This window comes from Diabrotica virgifera, chromosome 5 (genome assembly GCF_917563875.1).
Source record: "Diabrotica virgifera virgifera chromosome 5, PGI_DIABVI_V3a".
NCBI lineage: Eukaryota > Metazoa > Arthropoda > Insecta > Coleoptera > Chrysomelidae > Diabrotica > Diabrotica virgifera.
The window spans coordinates 239,457,297-239,480,947 of NC_065447.1; the positions used below are offsets into that span (position 1 = coordinate 239,457,297).

Here is a 23,651-nt window from a genome sequence, read left to right on the forward strand (position 1 = left end):
CTCCGGTTCTCGTTGGTTTTCCACACTCGATTTAAAAAGTGGATATTGGCAAGTATACATGGAGCCAGCCGATCGGGAGAAAACCGCATTTTCGATAGGATCAGGGCTTTGGCAGTTCAAGGCTATGCCGTTTGGTTTATGTAATGCCCCTGCCACATTTGAAAGATTAATGGAGGCCGTTTTAAGAGGTCTAACATGGAAAACATGCCTGGTTTACTTGGATGATGTAATTGTGGTTGGAAGGTCCTTTGATGAACATGCCAAGAATCTAATAGACGTCTTTCAACGATTGAGGGCAGCGAACTTGAAGTTAAGTCCGAAGAAATGTCACATGTTTCGACGAGAAGTTAAGTACTTAGGACATATTGTATCGAGTAATGGTGTAACAGCTGATCCTGAAAAGATTGATGCAATTAAAGATTGGCCAGTACCAAAAGATAAACATGAAATTAGAAGTTTCCTTGGCCTATGTACATATTACCGACGATTTGTCAAAGGATTTGCCAATATCTCCAAGCCCCTAACAAAGTTGACGGAGGAGGGCAAAGAATATACATGGAGTGAAGAGTGCCAAAAAGCTTTCGAACAACTACAAATGGCTCTGATCAGTGCACCGATATTAAGCTACCCGGGACAGGCAGGAAAATTTGTTTTGGATACCGATGCTAGCAACAGTGCTATAGGAGCTGTTCTCTCCCAAATCCAGGACGGACAGGAAAAAGTCATCGCTTATTTCAGCAAAGTCCTGTCGAAACCGGAAAGAAACTATTGCGTTACCAGAAGAGAACTGCTGGGTGTAGTGAAGGCTTGCGAACATTTTCATAAATACTTGTATGGCAGAAAGTTCCTTCTTCGCACCGATCACGCTGCTCTAAAATGGCTCATACAATTCCGTAATCCAGAGGGCCAGATGGCAAGATGGTTAGAACGATTACAAGAATATGATTACGAGATAGAACACAGGGCCGGAAGAGTTCACTCAAATGCTGATGCCCTTTCGAGACGACCATGCAGTGCGAATTGTAATCACTGTGCCAAATTAGAGGAACGATTTTGCCCCGTGAGACGAACCACCGTAATTAATGAGCAATGGCAGCCCCAACAGTTACAAGACGCCCAAGAAGATGATCCATGTATAAAAAGAGTATTGGATTGGATGCGGCAAGGTGAGAGACCTAGTTGGCAGAACATTAGTGCATGTAGTCCAGAAGTCAAGGCCTACTGGAGCCAATGGAATTGCCTGGTACTAAAAGATGATCTTCTGTACAGAACCTTTGAGAACGATGATGGTACAGAATCTAAGCTTCAGTTAATTGTACCTAAAAGTAAAGTGTCAGAAGTATTGCGTCAGTTGCATGACGGTACATCAGGTGGACACTTTGGTATTACGAAGACTCTGCAAAAGGTTCGAGAACGGTTCTATTGGGTGAACTGTAAAGATGATGTAAGAAGATGGTGCCGAAAATGTGAACTGTGTGCATCCGGTAATGGTCCGGTTGGTAAAAAGAGAGCACCCATGAGACAGTACAATGTTGGAAGTCCTATGGAAAGAGTAGCTATCGACATTGCAGGTCCATTTCCAGAAACCGATGCTGGAAATAAATACATCCTGGTAGCCATGGATTATTTTACAAAATGGACTGAGGCCTATGCATTACCAAATCAAGAAGCTGCTACCGTTGCAGAGGTACTTGTTAAAGAATTCTTTAGCCGATTTGGTGTTCCCTTGGAGATCCACTCCGACCAAGGGCGAAACTTTGAGTCAGCTCTTTTCCAAAACGTTTGTAAATTGATTGGTGCCAATAAGACCAGAACAACACCCCTGCATCCTCAATCAGATGGGATGGTCGAGAGGATGAACCGAACGATGGGTAAACACTTGTCCAAAGTTGTATCTGAACATCAGCGAGATTGGGACCAACACATTCATTTATTCCTGATGGCCTACCGCTCGGCCGTAAATGAAACTACAGGTCAAACACCAACCTGCCTGATGTTGGGTCGTGAAGTTCGGTTGCCCTGCGACCTAGAGTTTGGCTGCGGACCTTCCGAGGAACATGTTGCAGGCGAAGACTACGTTGACCGCCTGAAATTACGAATGAACAACATTCATGAACTTGCCCGACAACACATCCAGATAGCCAGTGACAGAATGAAAGATCAATATGATTCTCGATGCAAGAATGAAAGCTTCGAAGTAGGTGATCTTGTCTGGCTTTATAATCCGCAACGTCGTCGAGGCTTATGTCCTAAACTGCAAAGACAATGGGAAGGTCCATATGAAGTTAAGAAGAAAATAAATGACGTAATATATAGAATTAAGAAGTTGCCAAACGGTAAACCAAAAGTTATTCACATAAATCGTCTTGCACCATATGCTGGCTCAAATGAAACAGAAGAAGCACGAGTCCTCCAACAGGAGATGAAAGATGTCGCACAGCCAAGTTTTAATCAATTTATGTCAAATTACGCAGCGATAAAGAGTGCTAGATTCGGCGTGACCACAGAAGTTCAGCAAGATCTGTTTGGTGTTCCAGAAAACGTCTCTCTGGCCCACTGTGTTGCCCAAGACCTCGAGATGACTAAAGGAATATCGTCCGTATTCAATAGAAAGTTCGGCCGCCTGGACGAGTTAAGAAATCAGCAGCCTAAAATTGGAAGAGTACTGCGATTGGAAGATGGTCCTCGATCTTTGCTGTATATGGTGACCAGAAAGTCTTATACGGACACGCCAAGCTACGAGAACATATGGCGTGCTCTAACTAATTTGAAGAAAATCGTGTGTAATTATGACATCAAAAATTTGGCTTTACCAAAAATAGGCCATGCAGTAGAAAATCTGGATTGGAAGATTGTGAGAAGCATGCTTGAAGTGGTCTTTAGAGGAACTGGTGTTCAAATCACTGTGTGTTGCATGAACCCGAAGATGTCGTACCCTTCAAAGACAGTAGACTGTTATTTCTTCTTGAAGGGTGTATGCAGAGCTGGAGAGTCGTGTAGATTCCGCCATCCTGGGCCTTCATTTAGAGTTGCTGATCGAGACGCTCAGATCTTAAGAGGGGAGCAGTGTAGCGGAAAAGAAATCTTGGCCGATCCCCGTATAACAGTAAACACCTCGAGAATGACGTAATCGGATGTGCTAGGCCTCGCCGGAGAATTCTGGAAGGTACGTCACGTAGGCGGAACAAGCCGATAGCTCGAGATGGGAGTCGATTGTTCCAGAATAACAACTGGGTATAAATACGGGCATATTTTGTGAATAAGTTTAGTGTATAAGATAAATTCGTCTGTAACTTATATAAATAAAGTCGTATATAAATTACGAACCGCTAGTTTTATTGTAATTAGAAGTAATTACACTAATCACGCTACATTATATTCGAAATCTGCTTAACTTCCCTATTACAAAAATATAAAGGTATGTTATGTTATACAGGGTATTTACAAAGTTATAGCTAATTTTCAATAAAAATCGTAACAAGTTCAGCTCCCTGTATAAATAAAAATAAGCACAACAGCAATGGTTTACTGATGCTATATTTTTTTATTTATTTTGATTGCTAATAAGGATTGACATTGCTAATTTTCTTTATATCTAATACAGGGAGAGTCCAAACGCAAGTACATTATTTTCTCAGTAATTTTAAATAGAACACCCTGTATTTTATATCACTATTGAAAAGTACCATTATCGTACTTTAATTTATATACAACATTCCCTATGTCTAAATTTATTAGTTTTCGAGATATTTTCATATTTCAATGGACCAGTTGCGTGGCCTGGCAGATCACCAAAATTTAATAACTGGACTGATTTTTTTGTGGGTTACGTTAAGAATGAAGATTATAAAATGCCTCCAATAACAAGAGATGAGATGAAAAATAGAATACAAAGTGTATTTCTAAGTGTTAATTTATAAATGCTTCGTAGTGTAAGTAACTCATTCACTCAACTCATTTTGAACACCTTATGTAATTAAATATATAAAATATTTTACTAAAAGTAGCTTTTATTTTTTTCAAAAATGTTGTACTTTGTGTTCATGTTTTTTTTTGTAAAATTTTTTAGTGATAAATTATTTTTCGTTTTTAATTTAATTTTATTTGTTACGTTGTTACATTTACATACAAAAGTAGTTTTTAATTCTCTTCACAAAATGTTGTATTCTGTGTCTGTGTTTTTTTTTGTAAAATTTATAACTAATAAATTATTTTTCTTTCTTTATTTGTTATATTTACATAAACAAGTAGTTTTTAATTGTTTCAAAAATGTTATAGGCTGTGGTTGTGTTTCTTTTGTAAATTTATTACTAATTAATTATTTTTCTTTCTTTATTTGCTACATTGTTACATTGATTACCGGATTGATAATCAGTAACCTTAAATATTATCAGTTTTAAAAAGTTCAGTCATGGCTTACTGAAAATTTGGAAATATTTAGACCCCTAAATAAATTAATAATTTGCTCCGAAAAATGAAAATATCTCGAAAACTAATAAATTTAGACATAGGAAATATTATACAAAAATTAAAGTATGGTAACGATAATTTTCGATAGTGACATAAAATACAGGATGTTCCATTTAAAATTACTGAGAAAATAATGTACTTGCGTTTTGACTCACCCTATATTCGATATAAAGAAAATTAGCAATTTCAACCATCCTTAAAAATTTTCACAAATAACAAAAAAATATGGCACTAAGAAGCCATTGCTGTTGTGCTTAATTTAACTTGTTACGATATTCATAGAAAATTGGTTATAACTTTGTAAATACCCTGTATAACATAACAGACTTGTATATTTTTGTAATGGGTAAGTAAAGAAGATTTCTAATATAAGATAAAATATAGGGTGTTCCGTTTAAAAAAACATAAGTTTGGTCTGCCACGATGTTATCGAACACCCTGTAACATTGTAATTAATTTTAAAATGTGAAGCTCAAAGTTGGCTACAATTTTTGTTATTAACTTTTATGGCTATCTATTACTATAGCGGATATATTGAGCTTCACCCCACTAATCAATCACCCTGTATATAGGGATAACTGCATAGAAGCCTTGTTGCATAGGAAAATCCCTTGTATGGCACATTCCAATCCCAGTCGGCAACATCGAAAAATGCATAAGGGTGGGGTTCGGTGCATATGCACAAGAAGTGAAACGCAGGTGGGGCGAACGATCTGCCTGCGCGTCGTTCCAAGCCGAAGACTGACGTCACTGATTCGGTTCGTCCGGCCGGAGAGATTGCTGTACGAGACGACTCTTCTATTCTAGAGAGCTGGAAGCTATTGCAGGGAAACTGCTTTTTGTCCCTTGATTAGTCGAGTATTAGTTTTATCTTGTTGTACATTGTTTGTTGTGGTGCTTATCGCGTGTGTTGTTGAGTGTTTATATTACTTGAAATAGAACTAGCGATGGCAACTGAGGTCGAAAATAACGCACCCGAAACAAAGGAAATTAAGGAGGAGATACCGTCCGGCGACAACAAAGCCGATGAGGCCGGTAAACAAGAAAATGCCGGCGACGCGCCTGCCTCGGCAAAAGAAAAAGAACCGACTCCTCCAAAAGTATTGGTACACAAACCAAATTTCGAAAAAGACGTCGTTTATTTGTATCAGTTTTCGCGTACACCACTGCTACCATCCCTTTCGCCCTATTGTTTGAAAGTCGAAACATGGTTGAGACTAGCTGGCGTCAAATACGAGGTAAGTAATCTAACACCCCTTTACATAAATATCAATATTTTAACGAAAAATCCTTTCAAACCATTCATTGTCAACACTAAAATCTGTCGGCCATTGTGCATAATATGCCCTTAAGGCAAACATATTTATTCATAGAATTATCTATTCACATCCCTCCAGCTTTTCAGATACGTATCATTCTTTATTTTACACAGTTTTATTCATGATTTTGTTTATGTTTGAACATTAGTTTATGTATTTTGCGATATTCTTTAATTAATCTGCTGAAAGGGTGTGTCGGCTACATTATTATCAATTAATTTTTTATATTGCTCATTTTATTTCATTATTTAAAAAATGTAAACTGAAAATGTGTTATTTCGCCCTGAAAGAAAATTATATAGACTTGTCTATACTTCTATTCATTGTAGACAATAGGTAAGTAAATAAGTTTTTAACAAACTAGCGTAATAGTACCTGGAATACTTGGAAGGCCATTTTTCTTGTGGAGGTAATTTTTAAACTGTAAATAAATATCTATCTATTTACCTAAATCTGCGAACTTTAATTTGATATCTTATTATTGTGTTTTGATGAGGTATGTTTTTTAATGTGAGTGAAATGCCAAGAAACTAGAAAATCGAATATGCCAAAGAAATTATTGATTTATATTTAAATATAGTAATTTGTACAGTTGGGGTTGACTGATTTATTATGAATTTTAAGTTCTAGTTTGACAGATGTCAACTTAAAAAATAGGAATTAATCTACTTTTTAAATTAATTCTTGCGATTGAAAGTTTGAAATCCTATGTTGAAAAAGTAATCTTACATAAAAGAAATAAATATTGTGCATAAACATAAACTTACGTGCATAGAAATCGGCCCACTTAAAAATTTGGTCATTTTGATGTCTCGTATTTCCTAAATCTGTTGGCTGATTTAAGTGATTTTTTTAATATGTTATACTTAGGTAGCCTGATACTTTAGCAATATTGCTGTAATAATATTGTTGCTAAACAGGTAGATTTTTATTGTATACCGGGTTTACGAATCAAACTGTGTTTTTTTCTCAAAGTTCGCATCACACTGTGGAATATTCTAGAATTTATAAAATACTGAAATTAAAACCCAACTATAGCCTCAGGTTTTCTTAACATTCTGTTTTTTTATTCCTTCGTTTATGTTGGATAATAAAAACGTTAGGTACTTTAACAACTTGACATGTTCTTCATCAATACACGGTGTTTCTAAATAAGTGGAACAAACTTTAAGGGGTAATTCTGCATGAAAAAATAATGACAGTTTGCTATTTAAACGTACGTTTGCAAATGTTTCGTTTCCCAGATACGGGATGTTGAATTTTTTCTTACAAACCAACGATTTATTTATTGCTCTAAAACCAGTTGAGATATGCAAATGAAATTTGGTAGGTTTTAAGAGATAGTTATTGCCGATTTTTTTATACAAAATTAAGAATTTAATATTCACCATTGGCGCGCATACGGGTACTATGACCGATCATATTACCCGTATGCACGCCAATGGTCAATATAAAAATCTTAATTGTATGTCAAAAAATGTGCAATAACTACGTCTTAAAACCTGCCAAATTTAATTTACATATCTCAACCGGTTTTAAAGCAATAAATAAATCGTCAGTTTGTAAGAAGAAATTCAACACCCCGTATCTCGAAAATGAAGCGTTCGCGGACATATGTTTATAAAACAAAAGGTCATGATTTTTCATGCAGAATTACCCCTTAAAGTTTGCCATATTTATTTAAAAACACCCTGTATTGCCGAAAAACAAGGCTAGTAAGTTGTTAAAGTACCTAACTTTTTTATTATCTAACATAAGGGAATGAATCAAAAAACAGAATGTTAGAAAACCTCAGGCTATAGTTGGGTTTTAATTTCAGTATTTTGTAAATTCTAGAATATTCCACAGGGTGTTGCGAACTTTGAGAAAAAAAAACACAGTTTGATTTGTACACCCGGTATACAATAAAAATTTCCATGTTTACCAACAATATTATTATAGCGATATTGTTAAAGAATCAGGCTATAACATATTAAAAAAATCACTTCAATCGGCCAACAGGTTTAGGAAATACGAGTCATCAAATATGACCAAAACGTAAGTTTAGTTCATATTTTATTTATGATGTGCCATGTCAGAAAATCTTAGAAGAGCGTAGGCGCAAAATTTCGGCCAAATGCTTTTTAAATGTCATTTTTTTTTCGAATCCATAAACATCTCCAAAACAAAATTCATGACAAACCTAGTATGTACCTAGCGGAAATATCAATATTGGAGAGAACGAAGTAGAGCTGGTGGAAAAATACATACCTTGGACACGAAATACAGATCACAAGAGACAACCAAACATGCGAACTATGAAGAAGAATAAACCTAACATAAGCAGCCTATGGAAAACTCAAAGACATCTTTTAAAATCGATATACAGGGGTTTTCATTAATAATTGTCCATATAGTAACTGGAGAAACCTTGGCACAAAATAGGAAGATTTAACCTAAAACACTTAAATAAAATGTGGTTCCTTACTGAGTTACAGGGTGTTTTATCTAAAAATTTAAAAACTATTTTTGTCAGCATTTTAAAACTATTCGACGTATCCTTTTCATACTTGGCAGGAAGTATAGGTACTGTACAAACTACTAAATTATGTTAAAAAAACGTTTCTGGCTGTTTCCAGAGGCGTACGACGGGGGAAAGTGAATGGTTGACCCTTTCCAAATTCTACGCCCCTGACGAAATTGCTATTTTAGTTTAATTTTTGGATTCTCCAATATTTTCTATGAAAATAATATCCTCTTCATTCGTAACGATTAAGTCATTAGTTTTCGAGATCTTTGAAGCTTAAAATGAAACGACACGGTTATTTTGATTAATGTAGTGACTCGCTTCATTTTTAATTTCAAATATCTCGAAAACTCATGATTTTATCGTTACGAATGGAGAGTATATTATTTACGTAAAAAGTATTGGAGAATCAAAAAATTACACTAAAATAGCAATTTCGTCAGTGGCGTAGAATTTGAAAAGGGTCAACCAGCCACTATCCCCTGTCGTACGCCTCTGGTAGTAGCTAGAAACGTTTATGTATCTTAATTTCGTAGGGTATACAGTACGTACACTTTCTTCCAAGTATGATAAGGATAGGCCAAATAGTTTTAAAGTACTGGCTACAAATAGTTTTTAAATTTTAATCATATGAATCATATCATAAATAATCAAAATAACTGTGCCGTTTCATATTTAACTTCAAATATCTCGAAAACTAATGACTTTATCGTTACCAATGAAGAGTACATTATTTACGTAGAAAGTGTTGGAGAATCTAAAAATGGCACTAAACTAGTAATGACTCTAGTGGCGTAGAATTTGAGAAGGGTCAAACATTCACTATCCCCTGTCGTACGCCTCTGGGACTAGCTAGAAACGTTTGTGTACCATAATTTAGTAGGGTGTATAGTAGTCGCACTTTCTGCCAAGTATGAAAAGGATATGTCGAATAGTTTTAAAATGCTGAGCAAAAACAGTTTTTAAATTTTTAGATAAAACACCCTGTAACTCAGTAAGGAACCACATTTTATTTAAGTGTTTTGGGTTAAATCTTCGTATTTTGAGCTAAGGTTTCTCCAGTTACTATATGGACAATTATTAATGAAACACCCTGTATAAATACCAATTTCTTTAAAACGTAAAACATTTGACCAATGTGTGTTACCTGTGATGACCTATGGTGCCGAAACTTTGACATTGACAGCTACAACTTCTAAAACACTGCAAATAGCTCAGAGGAAAATGGAAAGGTCAATGCTGAGTATATAATTGCCACACTGAAATGGAACTGGACCGGACACGTCGCCCGAATCAGTGATCAAATGTGGACGAAGAGATTACTTGAGTGGAGGCCGAGATTAGACATAAGAAGTAGAGGAAGATCCCCTACTCGTTGGACTGACGATCTCAAGAAATTGGATGTAAAGTGCTGAAAATAGAGCACAATGGACAAAATGAGGAAGGCCTATGTCCAGTAGTGGACTCAAAGGACTGGGAGTGATGTGATGGTGATACTTTCTTGACTAATTATTGTACATATCTTTGTTGTAACATCGTCTTCCTGTAAAATAATTGATAAAATTCCATCGTGAGATATCTGTTCTTGGTATCATAATAAGCCACCGTAAAAATAAACAAAATGTGAGTAATTAATAAACAAACTTGTTATAGACATACTGATAAATAGCTGGAAACATTTACAAGTAATTATGGTACATAATATTTATAGAATGTTTAAGATAACAATCCTCCAAATATTTATGTGGGTAAAGGTTCCTATTTATTTGTACAAACCGGTTATACAGGAAGTTGGATTTTAAAAGTGGAATCTTTTCTTCCATTTCATAGAAAATACTCATAGGTCGATAGATCCGTTACATACAAGGGCCCTATGAGATGTTGTCAGATTTTTAGTACAATATTTTCGAATCAAAGTATTGCATTTTTTAAAGAGACGAATCTTTAGTAATTATCGTATTATGGAATGTGGTGTGCGATATCCCACAGTACAACCCATACAGGTTGAAGGTTCACATTTTTTAAGATAATCAACTGAATTTTTTTAATTCTAAAAGCGGCTTACTGCGAATCCAAAAACACGGTATATTACCGATATTTTGCTTTTCATTACAGATATAGGAAAAAGTTATTTGAACAAGTTGTTCCAAATATTATTCTAACCCCACATACCAAATTTCATCACAAAATTCGCACTTTTAGTTTTTTCATTATTTGTAGTCAGGATCCTAAAATTGCAGAGGAGACTGCTGGCCAGTGTCGGTTTAACCTAACTTCGGGCCATGGGCGCTGAAGGTTTAGGGGCCCCAGGGCCGTAACTAGTGAGCGTTTGAAATAGTGATTCCAAAAATGTATAATACTTTAATCCTTTTGGAGAGCGCACGTGCAAAATTTCGCTCGAATTATTTTTAAACGCATTCATTTTTTTTTAAATCCTGAGAAAACTAATAAGTATTTTTTTTAAATTTAAACGCAGAATAAAACATTACATTATTACCGAGGGCTGAAAGTCCCTTAGAGTAAACAAAAAGTCTTTTGAATGGTATATTTGAAATTAAAAATCATACTAAATTTTCTCCTTTTCACCCCTGTGACTTATTAAAATAATCATTATGTAAGTTCTCAGGGACTTCAGATCCTCGATAATACTGTAATATTTTATTCTGCGTTTAAATTTTTCAAAAATACTAATTAGTTTTCTCAGGATTCGAAAAAAATGAATACGATAATAGGCACACGAAAACTTACTTCCAGTACGGACTACACTTGGAAACGAAATGAAATTATTCGGCACTTCGGCAGAGGTAACAGCATTGTTTAACAAAGAACGATAAGGAAAAGCCGTTACATTTCAAATGGTCAAGCAAAACATGTATTGTTTCAACAACTTCGTTCATTGTTACCATGAACGCATTGATAGTGGTTATTAAACGCAGTAGTAGATTGATTAATGCATTCGTTGTCACAACAATCAGTTTACATCTATGGAATAATCAAATATTACTCTATATTAACAACATTTGTACATTGTTTTAATGAAATCTGTACGTTGTCACGATAAACCAAGGTAATTACTTATCATCTACGAAAACAAGAAAGTGTTTTTTGCTGCCAGAATTACCATTATTTATTAAATATACGAAACTAACTTATTGTCTGAATAAATTGAGCGTTATTGATTAATGTACTCTAGTTATTTTCACAATTATTATTCAATCATTGTGACAATAACCAAATATATTGATCAATGTCTAAAAGTTCGTTGAAACAAAAAATTAAATTGTTGTTACAACGAAATACTATTCAGTAATCATTGTTAATCAATATTACGAACTAAATGTTTTTGAGTGTTGCGATCAGACCAAGATCCACAACGGATTGTCGAGCCACTTATGATGATGATGATTACTAAAATTAATTAATTAGATATACAGTTGTTATAAAACTTGCATAAAATTATTGAACCAAGCAACCGCTGCAACACCGGATTCTGTTGACATCATTACCACAATGCAATTTTATTTTTACACCATTTTCTTTAAAATATCCCGCTATTGAATGTTCGCATTTCCAATGTATTGCGGTAGATCTATCATACGAACTTCCTCTCTCACTTGAGTATTATATATTCACTAGAAAAATTCATGATTCACCAATTCACCTCCATGCTTCGTAGCCATTTTCCGTTTCATTGGCGAAAATATCGATTACGGCCTGTCGGTCTCCTATAGCTAACAGATTTGTAAACCGGAAGGAATTCAAACGAGATAATTACAACTGGATTCCTCTTTGGGGTTTTCTAATGCACGATGAGTCATGGAAAATGGGACTTAACAGATACATAATTCATATTCGCTATCATATCAATGTTTTCTACATTTTATCACTTGAAAAATAGTTCTGATTACCCAGATTTATAGTAGGTGAAAAACGAAATAAGATTTTAAGTAAAAATCTTATACAGGTTTTTAAACGTTCTCAAAGGCCTATGAGATAGCTTAATGACAATTAGTCCAGGTTGTGAAGAATTTTGATTATACTTTTTTACTCCTGAAAATATTTTTTTATGTCATACATTTTAAGTTTTTTGGGTCATCATCATCATCATCATCAGGGCTGTTCATTCCGGATTTAATGTTTGCCGCTTTTGCTTTTAGAGCTCTCTGATTCGGTTATTTCGGTGAATCACTGCACATTCCACTTTGTGTTGTCAAAGTTTGTTGTTTGACTTGGCTTTCGTTACAATTTTCTTCCACTCGTTTCGATATGTGCATAGTTCCCCTCCAGTTTCTCAATTATCCGTTGTCCATTCTTATCGGGCCCATAATCCGTCTGAGGATTTTCCTTTCGAATATTCTCAATCTTCATCTTTTTCCGCGAGGCACATTGTCTCAGATTGTAGAATACAAAGATTGCAATGGGCCGGACATGTGATAAGAATGGGAGAGGATAGGCTACCAGAAAGAGCACTGAATGCTAGAATGCAGGAAAAGGGACCGGTTGGAAAGCCAAGAAAGCGCTGGGAGGACACAGTAAACAGCGACGCACAAGCCCTTTTAGGAGTCCGTGTATGGAGAAGAGCAGCCACAGACAAGCAATGGTAGAGGCAAAAAATAAAGGAGGCCAAGGCTCAATTTGGGCTGTAGTGCCGTAGAAGAAGAAGACATTGCTCAGCTCGTACGTAACTACTGGTCTGATTTCGACTCTGTATATTTTCAGTTTTGTATTTCTGGATAAGTTCTTGTCCTTAATTAGCCTATGATATCTCCTGTATGTTTTGTTGTCTGCTAGTATTCGCTCGGTTACTTCTTCACTTCTCTTATTTTAGCCATTCACTATTACTCCCAAATATTTAAATCGTTGACCCGTGTTGAGCTGCCCCCCCCCCACTTGCAAAAATTAAAAAACAAATAGCCCTGATTTATGAGCTATTTATGAGCTTTCATATTCCGCAAACTAAAAATTTTGAGCTCGTTCCACTGAGCAGGAATTTAATACTTTAGTGGGGGGGGGGGCTGAGTCAGCCCCCCCACTACTTAAAAATAGGAATATTAAATCGGTTTTTGCGGCAGAATTACGAGCTATTTATGAGCTCTTGAAATTATATAGTTTCGATTTTTGAGCTCATCCCCTTCACCCCCAAACAACCCTTTAATTGATTTAACTTAAGAGAAAAATGCTGAGAAAACTTATAATATATCGTATTGCGGATATAATTCCTATAGCGTATATACTCTAAGAATAAACTATTAAATCACGTGCATTTGGATTATTGAGCTACAACCCCTTCGCAAGAAAACCACCCTATCTTCCCGGCTTAAGAGAAAGTTGTACTTAAAATGCATTAAATTAATTATATGGCGACTACATATCATTTAATAATTTATAAGGTTCCAAATTACGCGCATTTAAATCAGTAAATTGCAATTTATTTTGTATAGTGCAGTCACTGAAAGTAAAAATCAATAATTACCTTCAATTTCGGTGAACCTTCATCGATTTTCACGAAAATTGGTCAGTGGTTAGAGGATACGTCAAGAAACAAAGGTGACATGGTATCACCTTGCGCCTTTACCCTGAGGGTGGATACCGCCCCTTCTCGGGGGTGGAAATTATTTTATAAAAAATAACTGCACAAATCTATAAAAGAACAAATTATTAGCAAAATTTATTATATAAAGTTATTAAAATAAGTCAATACTTTTTAAGTTATTAAAGATCAAAAATTTTAATTATTCGTAAAAAAATGCATGTTTTGAAGCGGTTTTTCGTAAATCACTGAAAAACTGTAAGTTTTTACAAAAAAGTTAATAGTACTTTTATTCGTACAGCTTATATTCTAAGAATAAACTCTTAAATCATGCGTCTTTCGATTATTGAGCTACAACCCCTTCGCAAGAAAACCATCCCATATTCCCGGCTTAAGAGAGAGTTGTACTTAAAATAATTTAAATAAATTATTTGGCGACTAGATATCGTTTAATAATTTATGAGCTCGCAAAATATACGCATTCTAAGTACTTTGACAAGTATTTAGTGCCTAAGTGTTATAAAACGCATCTCTTTCCCGTTATTTAAGCTTGAATCCTTAGATTTGACTAGTCGCAGAAAAAATATACATTTAATTACCAATAACTTACTTTAAATTAACATTAAAGGGTTTTTCAAGTAAGCAATTTATTATATTTTTTATTAGCTTCAATTTTAGTAATGAACACTTTTTTGTAAAAACTTACACTTTTTGAGTTATTTATGAAAAATCGCTTTAAAGCATGCATTTTCTTTCACAAAAATTAAAATATTTGATCTTTAATAACTCAAAAAGTATTGCTTTATTTTAATCACATTATATAACAAATTTTGCTTACAATTTGTCCCTCTCTCGATTTGTGGGGTTATTTTTAATAAAGTAATTTTCACCCCCGAGAAGGAGTGACATGTACCCCATGTTAAAACCCCAAGTTGTTATTGTTAATTTTTGAAAATGAATGGAGATTTACCGAAATCGAAGGTCATAGTTGATGTTTACCTTCAGTGACTGCACTATAGAAAGAAAATGGCAATTAAATAATTGAGATGCGTATATTTTACAAACTCATAAATTATTAAACGATATGTAGTCGCCAAATAATTAATTTAAATTATTTTAAGTACAACTCTCTCTTAAGCCGGTAATATGGGATGGTTTTCTTACGAAGGGGTTGTAGCTCTATAATCGAAAGGCGCGTGATTTAAGAGTTTATTCTTAGAATATAAGCTATACGAATTAAACTACTATTAACTTTTTTGTAAAAACATACAGTTTTTCAGTGATTTACGAAAAACCGCTTCATAACATGCATTTTTTTCACGAATAATTAAAATCTTTGATCTTTAATAACTTAAAAAGTATTGACTTATTTTATTAACTTTATATAATAAATTTTGCTTTTAATTTGTTCTTTTATTGATTTGTGCAGTTATTTTTAATAAAATAATTTTCACCCCCGAGAAGGGGCGGTATCAACCCTCAGGGTAAAGGCGCAAGGTGGTACCATGTCACCTTTGTTTCTTGACGTATCCTCTAACCACTGACCAATTTTCGTGAAAATCGATGAAGGTTCACCGAAATTAAAGGTAATCGTTGATTTTTACCTTCAGTGACTGCACTATACAAAATAAATTGCAATTTACTGATCTAAATGCGCGTAATTTGGAAGCTTATAAATTATTAAATGATATGTAGTCGCCAAATAATTAGTGTAATGCATTTTAAGTACAACTTTCTCTTAAGCCGGGAAGATAGGGTGGTTTTCTTGCGAAGGGGTTGTAGCTCAATAATCGAAATGCACGTGGTTTAATAGTTTATTCTTAGAGTATATAAGCTATAGGAATTATATCCGCAATACGATATATTTTAAGTTTTCTCAGCATTTTTCTCTTAAGTTAAATCAATTAAAGGGTTGTTTGGGGGTGAAGGGGATGAGCTCAAAAATCGAAACTATATAATATCAAGAGCTCATAAATAGCTCGTAATTGTGCCGCAAAAACCGATTTAATATTCCTATTTTTAAGTAGTGGGGGGGGGGCTGACTCAGCCCCCCCCACTAAGGTATCAAATTCCTGCTCAGTGGAACGAGCTCAAAATTTTTAGTTTGCGGAATATGAGAGCTCATAAATAGCTCATAAATCAGGGCTATTTGTTTTTTGATTTTTGCAAGTGGGGAGGGCCAGCTCAACACGGGTAAATCGTTGAACTCTTTCAAAAGTGTAGTTTTCTATTTTGATTTCTCTCGTCTTGTTATCTTCTCTTCTAGAGCAGAGTAGATATTTTGTTTTTCCTTCGTTAATTTCTAGATCTCTTTTCCGTGTTTCCTTTGCCAGTATTGTTACTGCTTCTTTTAACCTTTCCTTGTCTGTTCCCATAAGTACTATATCATTTGCATATATGCAACTGTTCCTTTTTTGGGTCACACTCGATGAAAAAGATATGTTATCATTTTTGTCAAAAGTTGATAGTTTTTGAGTTAAAATCGATTTAAAATCTGAATCTCTTGGCCAGCAACATTGTTGTGCTGCATGGGAGGTACGATCGGCGGACCAGTTGTGGTGACTGGAGGTGGTTGGGGTGGTCCCACATTTACCCTTCCTGTAGCGTTGTTTGTTCCATTATTCATAGGCATACTGTTCATACTGTTTGTAGGACCCGGTGGCAATTGAGGTTGAATTTGATTTGGTTCACTCATATTATGCTGCTCATTGAATACCATGCAGAATTCACCAATTTTTTTCAAGTCTCCCCCCTTCGACGTATACAGGGTTAGACAGTTTCTCCATACAGATACATATCCCTTAGTTAATCTGACTATATCACCTGTAAGACACATAAAATATCCATGCAAAAAACGCATTTTTGAGGCTTGAAAACTTACGTAAAGTATCATTTTTGAGGTTACCAAGTGCCTAAATTAAAGTTTAGAGTAATCGGGGCTTATTTTAATATAGATCGTTTTTTTTTAATGTTAATTATGCGCCTACATTAGATTTTTAAACCGCCGCGCGGCGCATCACACTATATGGTGCTCTCTGTCGCACTTACACATATTATACGTACTTATACGAAAAATTACCAAAATGTACTTGACATTTATTAAAATTTTGTAATTTATTATTAAAATAGTTTTTTAAATAATTTATTTATTTGATTAAATTGTTAATTTACTTGATAATAATGTAATAATATTAATATGGATTTTTGGATCATTTTAACAAAAAATGGATCTCTTGTAATTTTTTCTGAAGGTCGTTTTAGAGTTCTAAACAATCAAAAACTGAAAAAAAAATGAAAAATGGCAATTCTTTAAGGCTCAAAAACTCAAGTAAAAAATATTATTTTTGAAATCATAAGTTCCTAAATTCAAGTTCAAACCTTCATCCATTAGCGCCCGATAAGAATGTTTGGCTTGTTTTATAAAATATTGTTTTTATTTGTTAATGAAACGCTTATGACCGGCGCCCGGGCTGCCACGTATATTTGAGAGAGAAAAACAAGATTTATGTAACAAATATCAACTAAAAAAAAAATGTTTCAAAATGAAATGAAGGCCAAAATACTTATCGGGATCGGGTACTGATAGAACAAGTTTTGAACTTAAATTTAGGCACTTCGTGAATTAAAATGAATAAATGAATTAAAAATGATATTTTTTAAAAATATCACAAGGAAAAAATTCCTATAACTGACTGTAGGTAAGTATACCATAAATCACAAAAAATAAAAACCTTATCTTGTAAAAAGTATATTTAAAATCCCTAAAAAGGATTATATCACAACCTAACGTTTTCGAAAACAATATTCCGTCATCAGTGTTATCACAGGTCACATTACATGTTTTAAGTCACATTTATGATATTTTTTACATGTGTTTTTGAGCCTTGAAAATCAGCATTTCTCGTTTTTTTTTTCAGTTTTAAATTGTCTTAACACTCATAAACGGAACAACTTTTAGAGAAAAATTAGAAGAAATCTTTTTTGTTCAGAATGATCAAAGAAAACAAAAAAAAAAGAATCTGTCCGTACCGAAAATATTGATTTTTACAATTTATTTTAAATAAATTAGGACCACTTTTGGCATGCGAAACTCTATGAAACCTATTCTGGAGTATCCCATGAAAGTGATTATGCAAAAAATCTCATGGGATTTTTTTTCGAATGGAACCGAGTATGTATTTCGCTTTGTCTATAAGCACAAGAGACTGTAAACAAAAAAAAAACAAAAATTCCTTTGAACCCAGCAGCTGGATGTATTACTGCCATGTTATACTTATTATGTTTACATGATTACATAAAATATTTCAATATTCTCGTACGTATCCCAAGTCATTAAACTCGTCTCGTGGACACCGACACGTTTCCCCTCCAATCCCCATGCTCCATACCCATATGTATCATCATGAAAGCTAAAACATTTTTCTTAATTTCGATGACTTCTACAACAAGCTGGCTTTGTTATTCTACATTCTACTTGAAGAAAAACAGATGTTTCACACATCCATCGGTATGCCATACGAGGGAGCCGATGTCTTCGAATATTAAATAGTTATTTTTATCATGTGGTCCGCACACATTTCCATCTTTCTACTGTGCTACATTTCGATGAAATTTAATATTTTAATACTAAAATAAAGATTCGCCAATATTAATTTTGCTAAAAGAAAGAATCTAGAGGTTACTAAAAAATGCAGCATTCTATGAACAGATGTTTTAGTTTGAACCAAAAATAGCCATACTTATAAAGTTTCGTTTTTTTTTGTTTTGCTTCAGATATTAGTATTTACACTTTAGAAGACCAACAATAATCATTTTTTTCAAGATTTTTTTCCACAGAACCTTTATTAACCCTCCGTTACTCGCACACGGTGTATGAGACCGGCCCTCTACATAATTTCCTATAACTTTGATTGTAGTGGAGACAGGCCCGCCAAGAGGGGGGTACAGCCGGTACATTTTACCGGGGCCCGGCGTCGACCAGACCAAAGACGTAATTTTTCCCGTTTTTTTTGCTTCTCACCTTATGTGCATAATGCGTTTAGTTAATAATCAGCTAAATTTAATATGACCTTTACCTCTATTTTACAATATAGGGCCTAGTATTGAGGCGACTGATGATTTTAAGCCCGACGCAATATTTCGCTGTGATATATTTAATATTGTCATAGATTGTATAATAAGCAACTTACCCAGAAGATTTAATGCGGCAATTGAAATTCATTCGCTATTTAACATTTTATGGACATTCTGAGATTAAGATTAAGAATTAAGAAAAAAAATTGATATATTGCGCGAGTTCTATAAAGAAGAATCAGTGAAGAGTTGATTGAAATTTTTGATTTGAGAGCGATATACAAGGAGAATATTTGTGAATCTCAACTTTCTCCAATAGATTTACCTTAATAAAATTAAACATCCCAAACTAGAATCATTATTTACTAAGGTCGTTATAGGGTCAAGAATATTTTACACATTAACAGTGGTAGTCGCAAAAGGGAAAAGATCCTTTAGTTTTCTTTCTCGCATAAAAAATGCTATAAGATCTACAATGAAACAAGATCGGTTAACTGGCCTAGAAACTTTGTGCATTAAGAATGATTTGGCAAAATCATGCGATTTTTCGAAAATTATAGACATCTTTGCCAATCAAAAAACTCCAAAAGTACCGATATTGGAAATATTTTCACTATTTTAAAAATATAATCTAAATTTAAAGTTATATTTGAAATGTTTGTCATTACAGTAAAACCTGCCATATCCGAATCAATGTGGCGACAGACCAATCCGGATATGAAAAAATCCGGATATCAAGACCACGTCTTTTATAGTCTCTGAAACGTTTTCTCCTTCATATATTCCAGTAATCAACGCCGTGAATAACTTTCGTCGATAGACACGTTTTATAGATTCTATAATACATTATTTCGCCAACTTTAAGTTCTTTTGGGTCTGGATGAGAGGGTGCGTTGTCCAACAGCATTTCTAGGTAGATTTCGGTAGATCCGGACGGCGCAGAACCGTCCGGATATGGGGAGGTCCGGATATGGCAGGTTTTACTGTATTTATTATTGATATTGATAATTTTATTTCTATAAAATTTAAACAATTTTTTTCGCTGTTCACTTTTTGCCGGGGGCCCGCTCTTCACATCTTACCGGGGCCCGCTCATCCCTCTCGGCGGCCCTGAGTGGAGATTTTGAATTCCTGCTGCATATACCTCTTCTGGATGGACTCTCAATAAACAATACCTCAATAGATTGGAAGCATTTGAGATGTGGACGTATCGAAGAATGCTGAGAATCTCCTGGACAGACAGAATAACCAATGAGGAAGTACTAAGGAGAATACAGAACAGCAGGGAGATACTGGATTCCATCAAAATAAGAAAACTTCAATACTTGGGCCATATAACACGTGGTGACAGATATGAACTCCTAAAATTAATTATGCAGGGAAAGATTCAAGGAAGGCGCAGCATAGGTAGGAGAAAAATGTCCTGGCTGAGAAATCTCAGAGAATGGATTGGATGCAGCTCAACTGAACTCTTGTAGTGGGGGGCTGTAGTGTCAAAAGTGAGAATAATAAAGTATTAAAAATAAATAATATTTGAGTTATCCTCCCACTCAAAAAGGTCCGGAACATTGTTTCAAAATGTCAAAAAATGAAGGAAAAATTCGATTTTTTTCTACGTTTTTTAATTATAACTTTAAAAGTACATATTCACTTCCGAGAAAAGTGGCACTGACATAAAAGTTGCGTAATTAAATTTCCTACAATATAGGATTGGCTAAAAATTTTAAAAATTGTCACCCCTGTTGTAAAATAGCAATAATTGCGAAAAAAACATAAAAATCAAGTATTCGCATATTACGTTTTTAAACTATTTATGCTACACATAGAACCTTCATAATATATCCAGAAAAACTTTATGATATATATGTAATATAGAAACATGATTATGATATAAAACAATACTGTAAATTTCATTATGATCGGTTTAATAGATTTTGCAAAATAAATTTTGCAATCCAGCTTTCGCAAAAAAAATTCATTTTTTCAAAATTTTGCAGGACTGAAAATAAAGCAGACAACAAGTTGAATTTTTTTACATATAGAAGAATACTGTACCTTTCATTTGCAATTTGCAAAATTAAAATCAGTTAACTACCACGGCGTCAGGATTTTTTTAAATAAGCATTAATTTTTTGTGCTACGCGCAGGACAGCGGATACGTTTGCTCTGATTGGGCCTTCCAGAGACCTTTGATAAATGATTGATAAATTTTAATTTTTAGTAAATTTCGATATAAATAAATAAATTTGTTTATTGCAAAATAAAAACACATACTCTGTCCTTTGAAATAACATTTTTTTTAGCAAAAACTTTTTTTGTTCATATATTTTAACTTAGAGAATAAACGTTTATTATTTTTAAACACATGCAATTGTTTAAACAATATTTCACAAACAATAATCAAATTAGTTTGATTTTTGTGGAATTAAAATATTAAAATACAACAAAATATAGAGTAAGAAAATAATATATTAGATAAATATTGGAGGAAATTTTGTTGGAAATCAACTTGTGTGAATCGAACACCGCTGTCCTGCGCATAGCGCCAAAAATTAATGTTTATTTAAAAAAATTCGTGACGCCGTGGTAGTTAATCGATTTTAATTTTGGAAATTGCAAATGAAAGATACAGTATTCTTCTATATGTAAAAAAATAAACTTGCTATCTGCTTTATTTTCAGTCCTGCAAGATTTTGAAAAAATGAATTTTTTTGCGAAAGCTGGAAATGCAAAATTTATTTTGCAAAATCTGTTACACCGATCTTAATAAAATTTACAGCATTGTTTTACTATATCATAAAGTTTTTCTGGGTCAAATATGAAGGTCCTAAGTGGAGGTCCTAATGGTTGAAAAACGTAAAATGCGAATACTTGTTTTTTTATGGTTTTTTCGCAATTATTACTATTTTGCAACAAGGGTGACAATTTTTAAAAATGTTAACTAATCCTATATTGTAGGAAATTTAATTACGCAACTTTTATGTCAGTGCAACTTTTCTCGGAAATGAATACTTTTAAAGTTATAATCAAAAAACGAAGAAAGAAATCGAATTTTTCCTTCATTTTTTGACATGTTGATTATTTAAACAATGTTCCGGACCTTTTTGAGTGGGAGGATAACTCAAATATTATTATATGAGTTATTTTCAAGCAATTTCTGCAAAAAAAATTGAGTCACCTCTCAACGTCCATCTCAAAACAGATGCGCCCTGGACTAGCAGGTATTGTATGGAATTTGTATAAGCTGAAATTGTGTAGTTTCGGAAAACGTATAATAATGCTTGATTGTGCAGTCGAAAAGAACCAGTTTTAAACATTTTGATTGGCTTATTTTGACTCACTATACTACTATAGTATATTATATTTTATTCGGAATTTATGGAATGTGATCCTGGTTATGTCTACCGCTCGAATCTGATAGGAAGAAAAAAATCAAGACAAACCCAACCTATAAACCCAGCATACAGTGTACCATTATAAAACATCGACCCAGAAAGCCTACCTCCCCTGATAGGATAGTATGAATTTTGTTTGAAACTAGGCAAACGGAAATGAATCAGGTTTTATAGCGAGCTGGTGAATTTTAATTTTCTTAACACGATCGTACATAAAATATAAATAACATTACATTCTCCAATCTCCGTTGCCGCAGCATACACACTCACGTTTTCAAGTTCATTAGCAAATAGTGAAGATAACCTTGTCGAGGTCGTTGAACCCGAATCAGACATCTAAATTGTTATTGTTTCTCTCTTTCTAAATCGATAAATTCTATTCTAGGCGTGGTTGTTTTTGAGGAGATTATAGGGAAAGACTAATTCGCGATACCAGGAAAAAATTCAAAGATTTATTGAGGTGTGTAATATACTGCCAAGAGTTTTTTTTTCGCAATTCCTATAATTAATAATTTATTAAGATTGTTAAGGTATATTTCAGGAAATTAGATTATATTAAATTAACATGATTTTTATTTATTGGATGCCACAAGAGGCCATTAACCTTCCGATGACCAACCTTTTTTTGTTACACGGATGACCAACGGGGTCAAAAATGACCTGGAATGAATGTTTTCAGGATTTAAATCTTCATCTACAATAATACATCCTCGTCCTCGTTTTCTGATACTATTTCATCTTCTATATCATCATAAAAATCGCTAGCAGTAACAATTTCCTGTAAAAAATCCACAAAGAAAAAGTTTTCCTGTAGTTGGCTGTATACCATGTGCATGTGATACAAAAAACAGTAAAATCCTGTATAAAAGGTATATTTAAAAACCCTCAAAAGGGCCACATCAAATTCACATAACTAGTTTTCGACTGGTTTACCAGTCATCATCAGTGCTTACGTGCAATGTACAGCCGGTTCCTAAAAAAACTGATACGACTCTTAGTAAGATTTCATCATGTTGAGCAGTGTATTTGATTGATCTGACATTATATTTATTATGACAGACAAATAATAAAATAAACAAAAACAAACAACTGATTCATGAAAAAACTAATAAGTATTTTAGAAAAATTTAAACGCAGGATGAAAGATTACATTATTACCGAGGGCGGAAAGCCCCTTAGAATAAACAAGCAGTTTCTATTGAATGAAATATTTGAAATTAAATATCACACTTTTTTTATTTTCAGCCCTGTAACTTATCAAAATAAATATTATAGAAGTTTTCAGGGACTTTCAGCCCTCGGTAATAATGTAGTCTTTCATTCTGAGTTTAAATTTTTCAAAAATATTTATTAGCTTT

The 23,651-nt window shown here is 33.9% G+C and overlaps 1 protein-coding gene across 2 annotated transcripts in view; it reads left to right on the forward strand.

The window, feature by feature from the left end:
• The first annotated feature begins 5,218 nt into the window (after nt 1-5,218).
• LOC114343294 (failed axon connections) overlaps nt 5,219-23,651 on the forward strand; it is a 166,526-nt gene continuing 148,093 nt past the window's right edge. For both annotated transcript variants that reach the window (XM_028294107.2, XM_028294113.2), the window contains exon 1: nt 5,219-5,708. In XM_028294107.2, the coding sequence (XP_028149908.1) occupies nt 5,418-5,708 (291 nt within the window). In that variant the 5' untranslated portion in view covers nt 5,219-5,417. The remainder of the gene's footprint in view (nt 5,709-23,651) is intronic.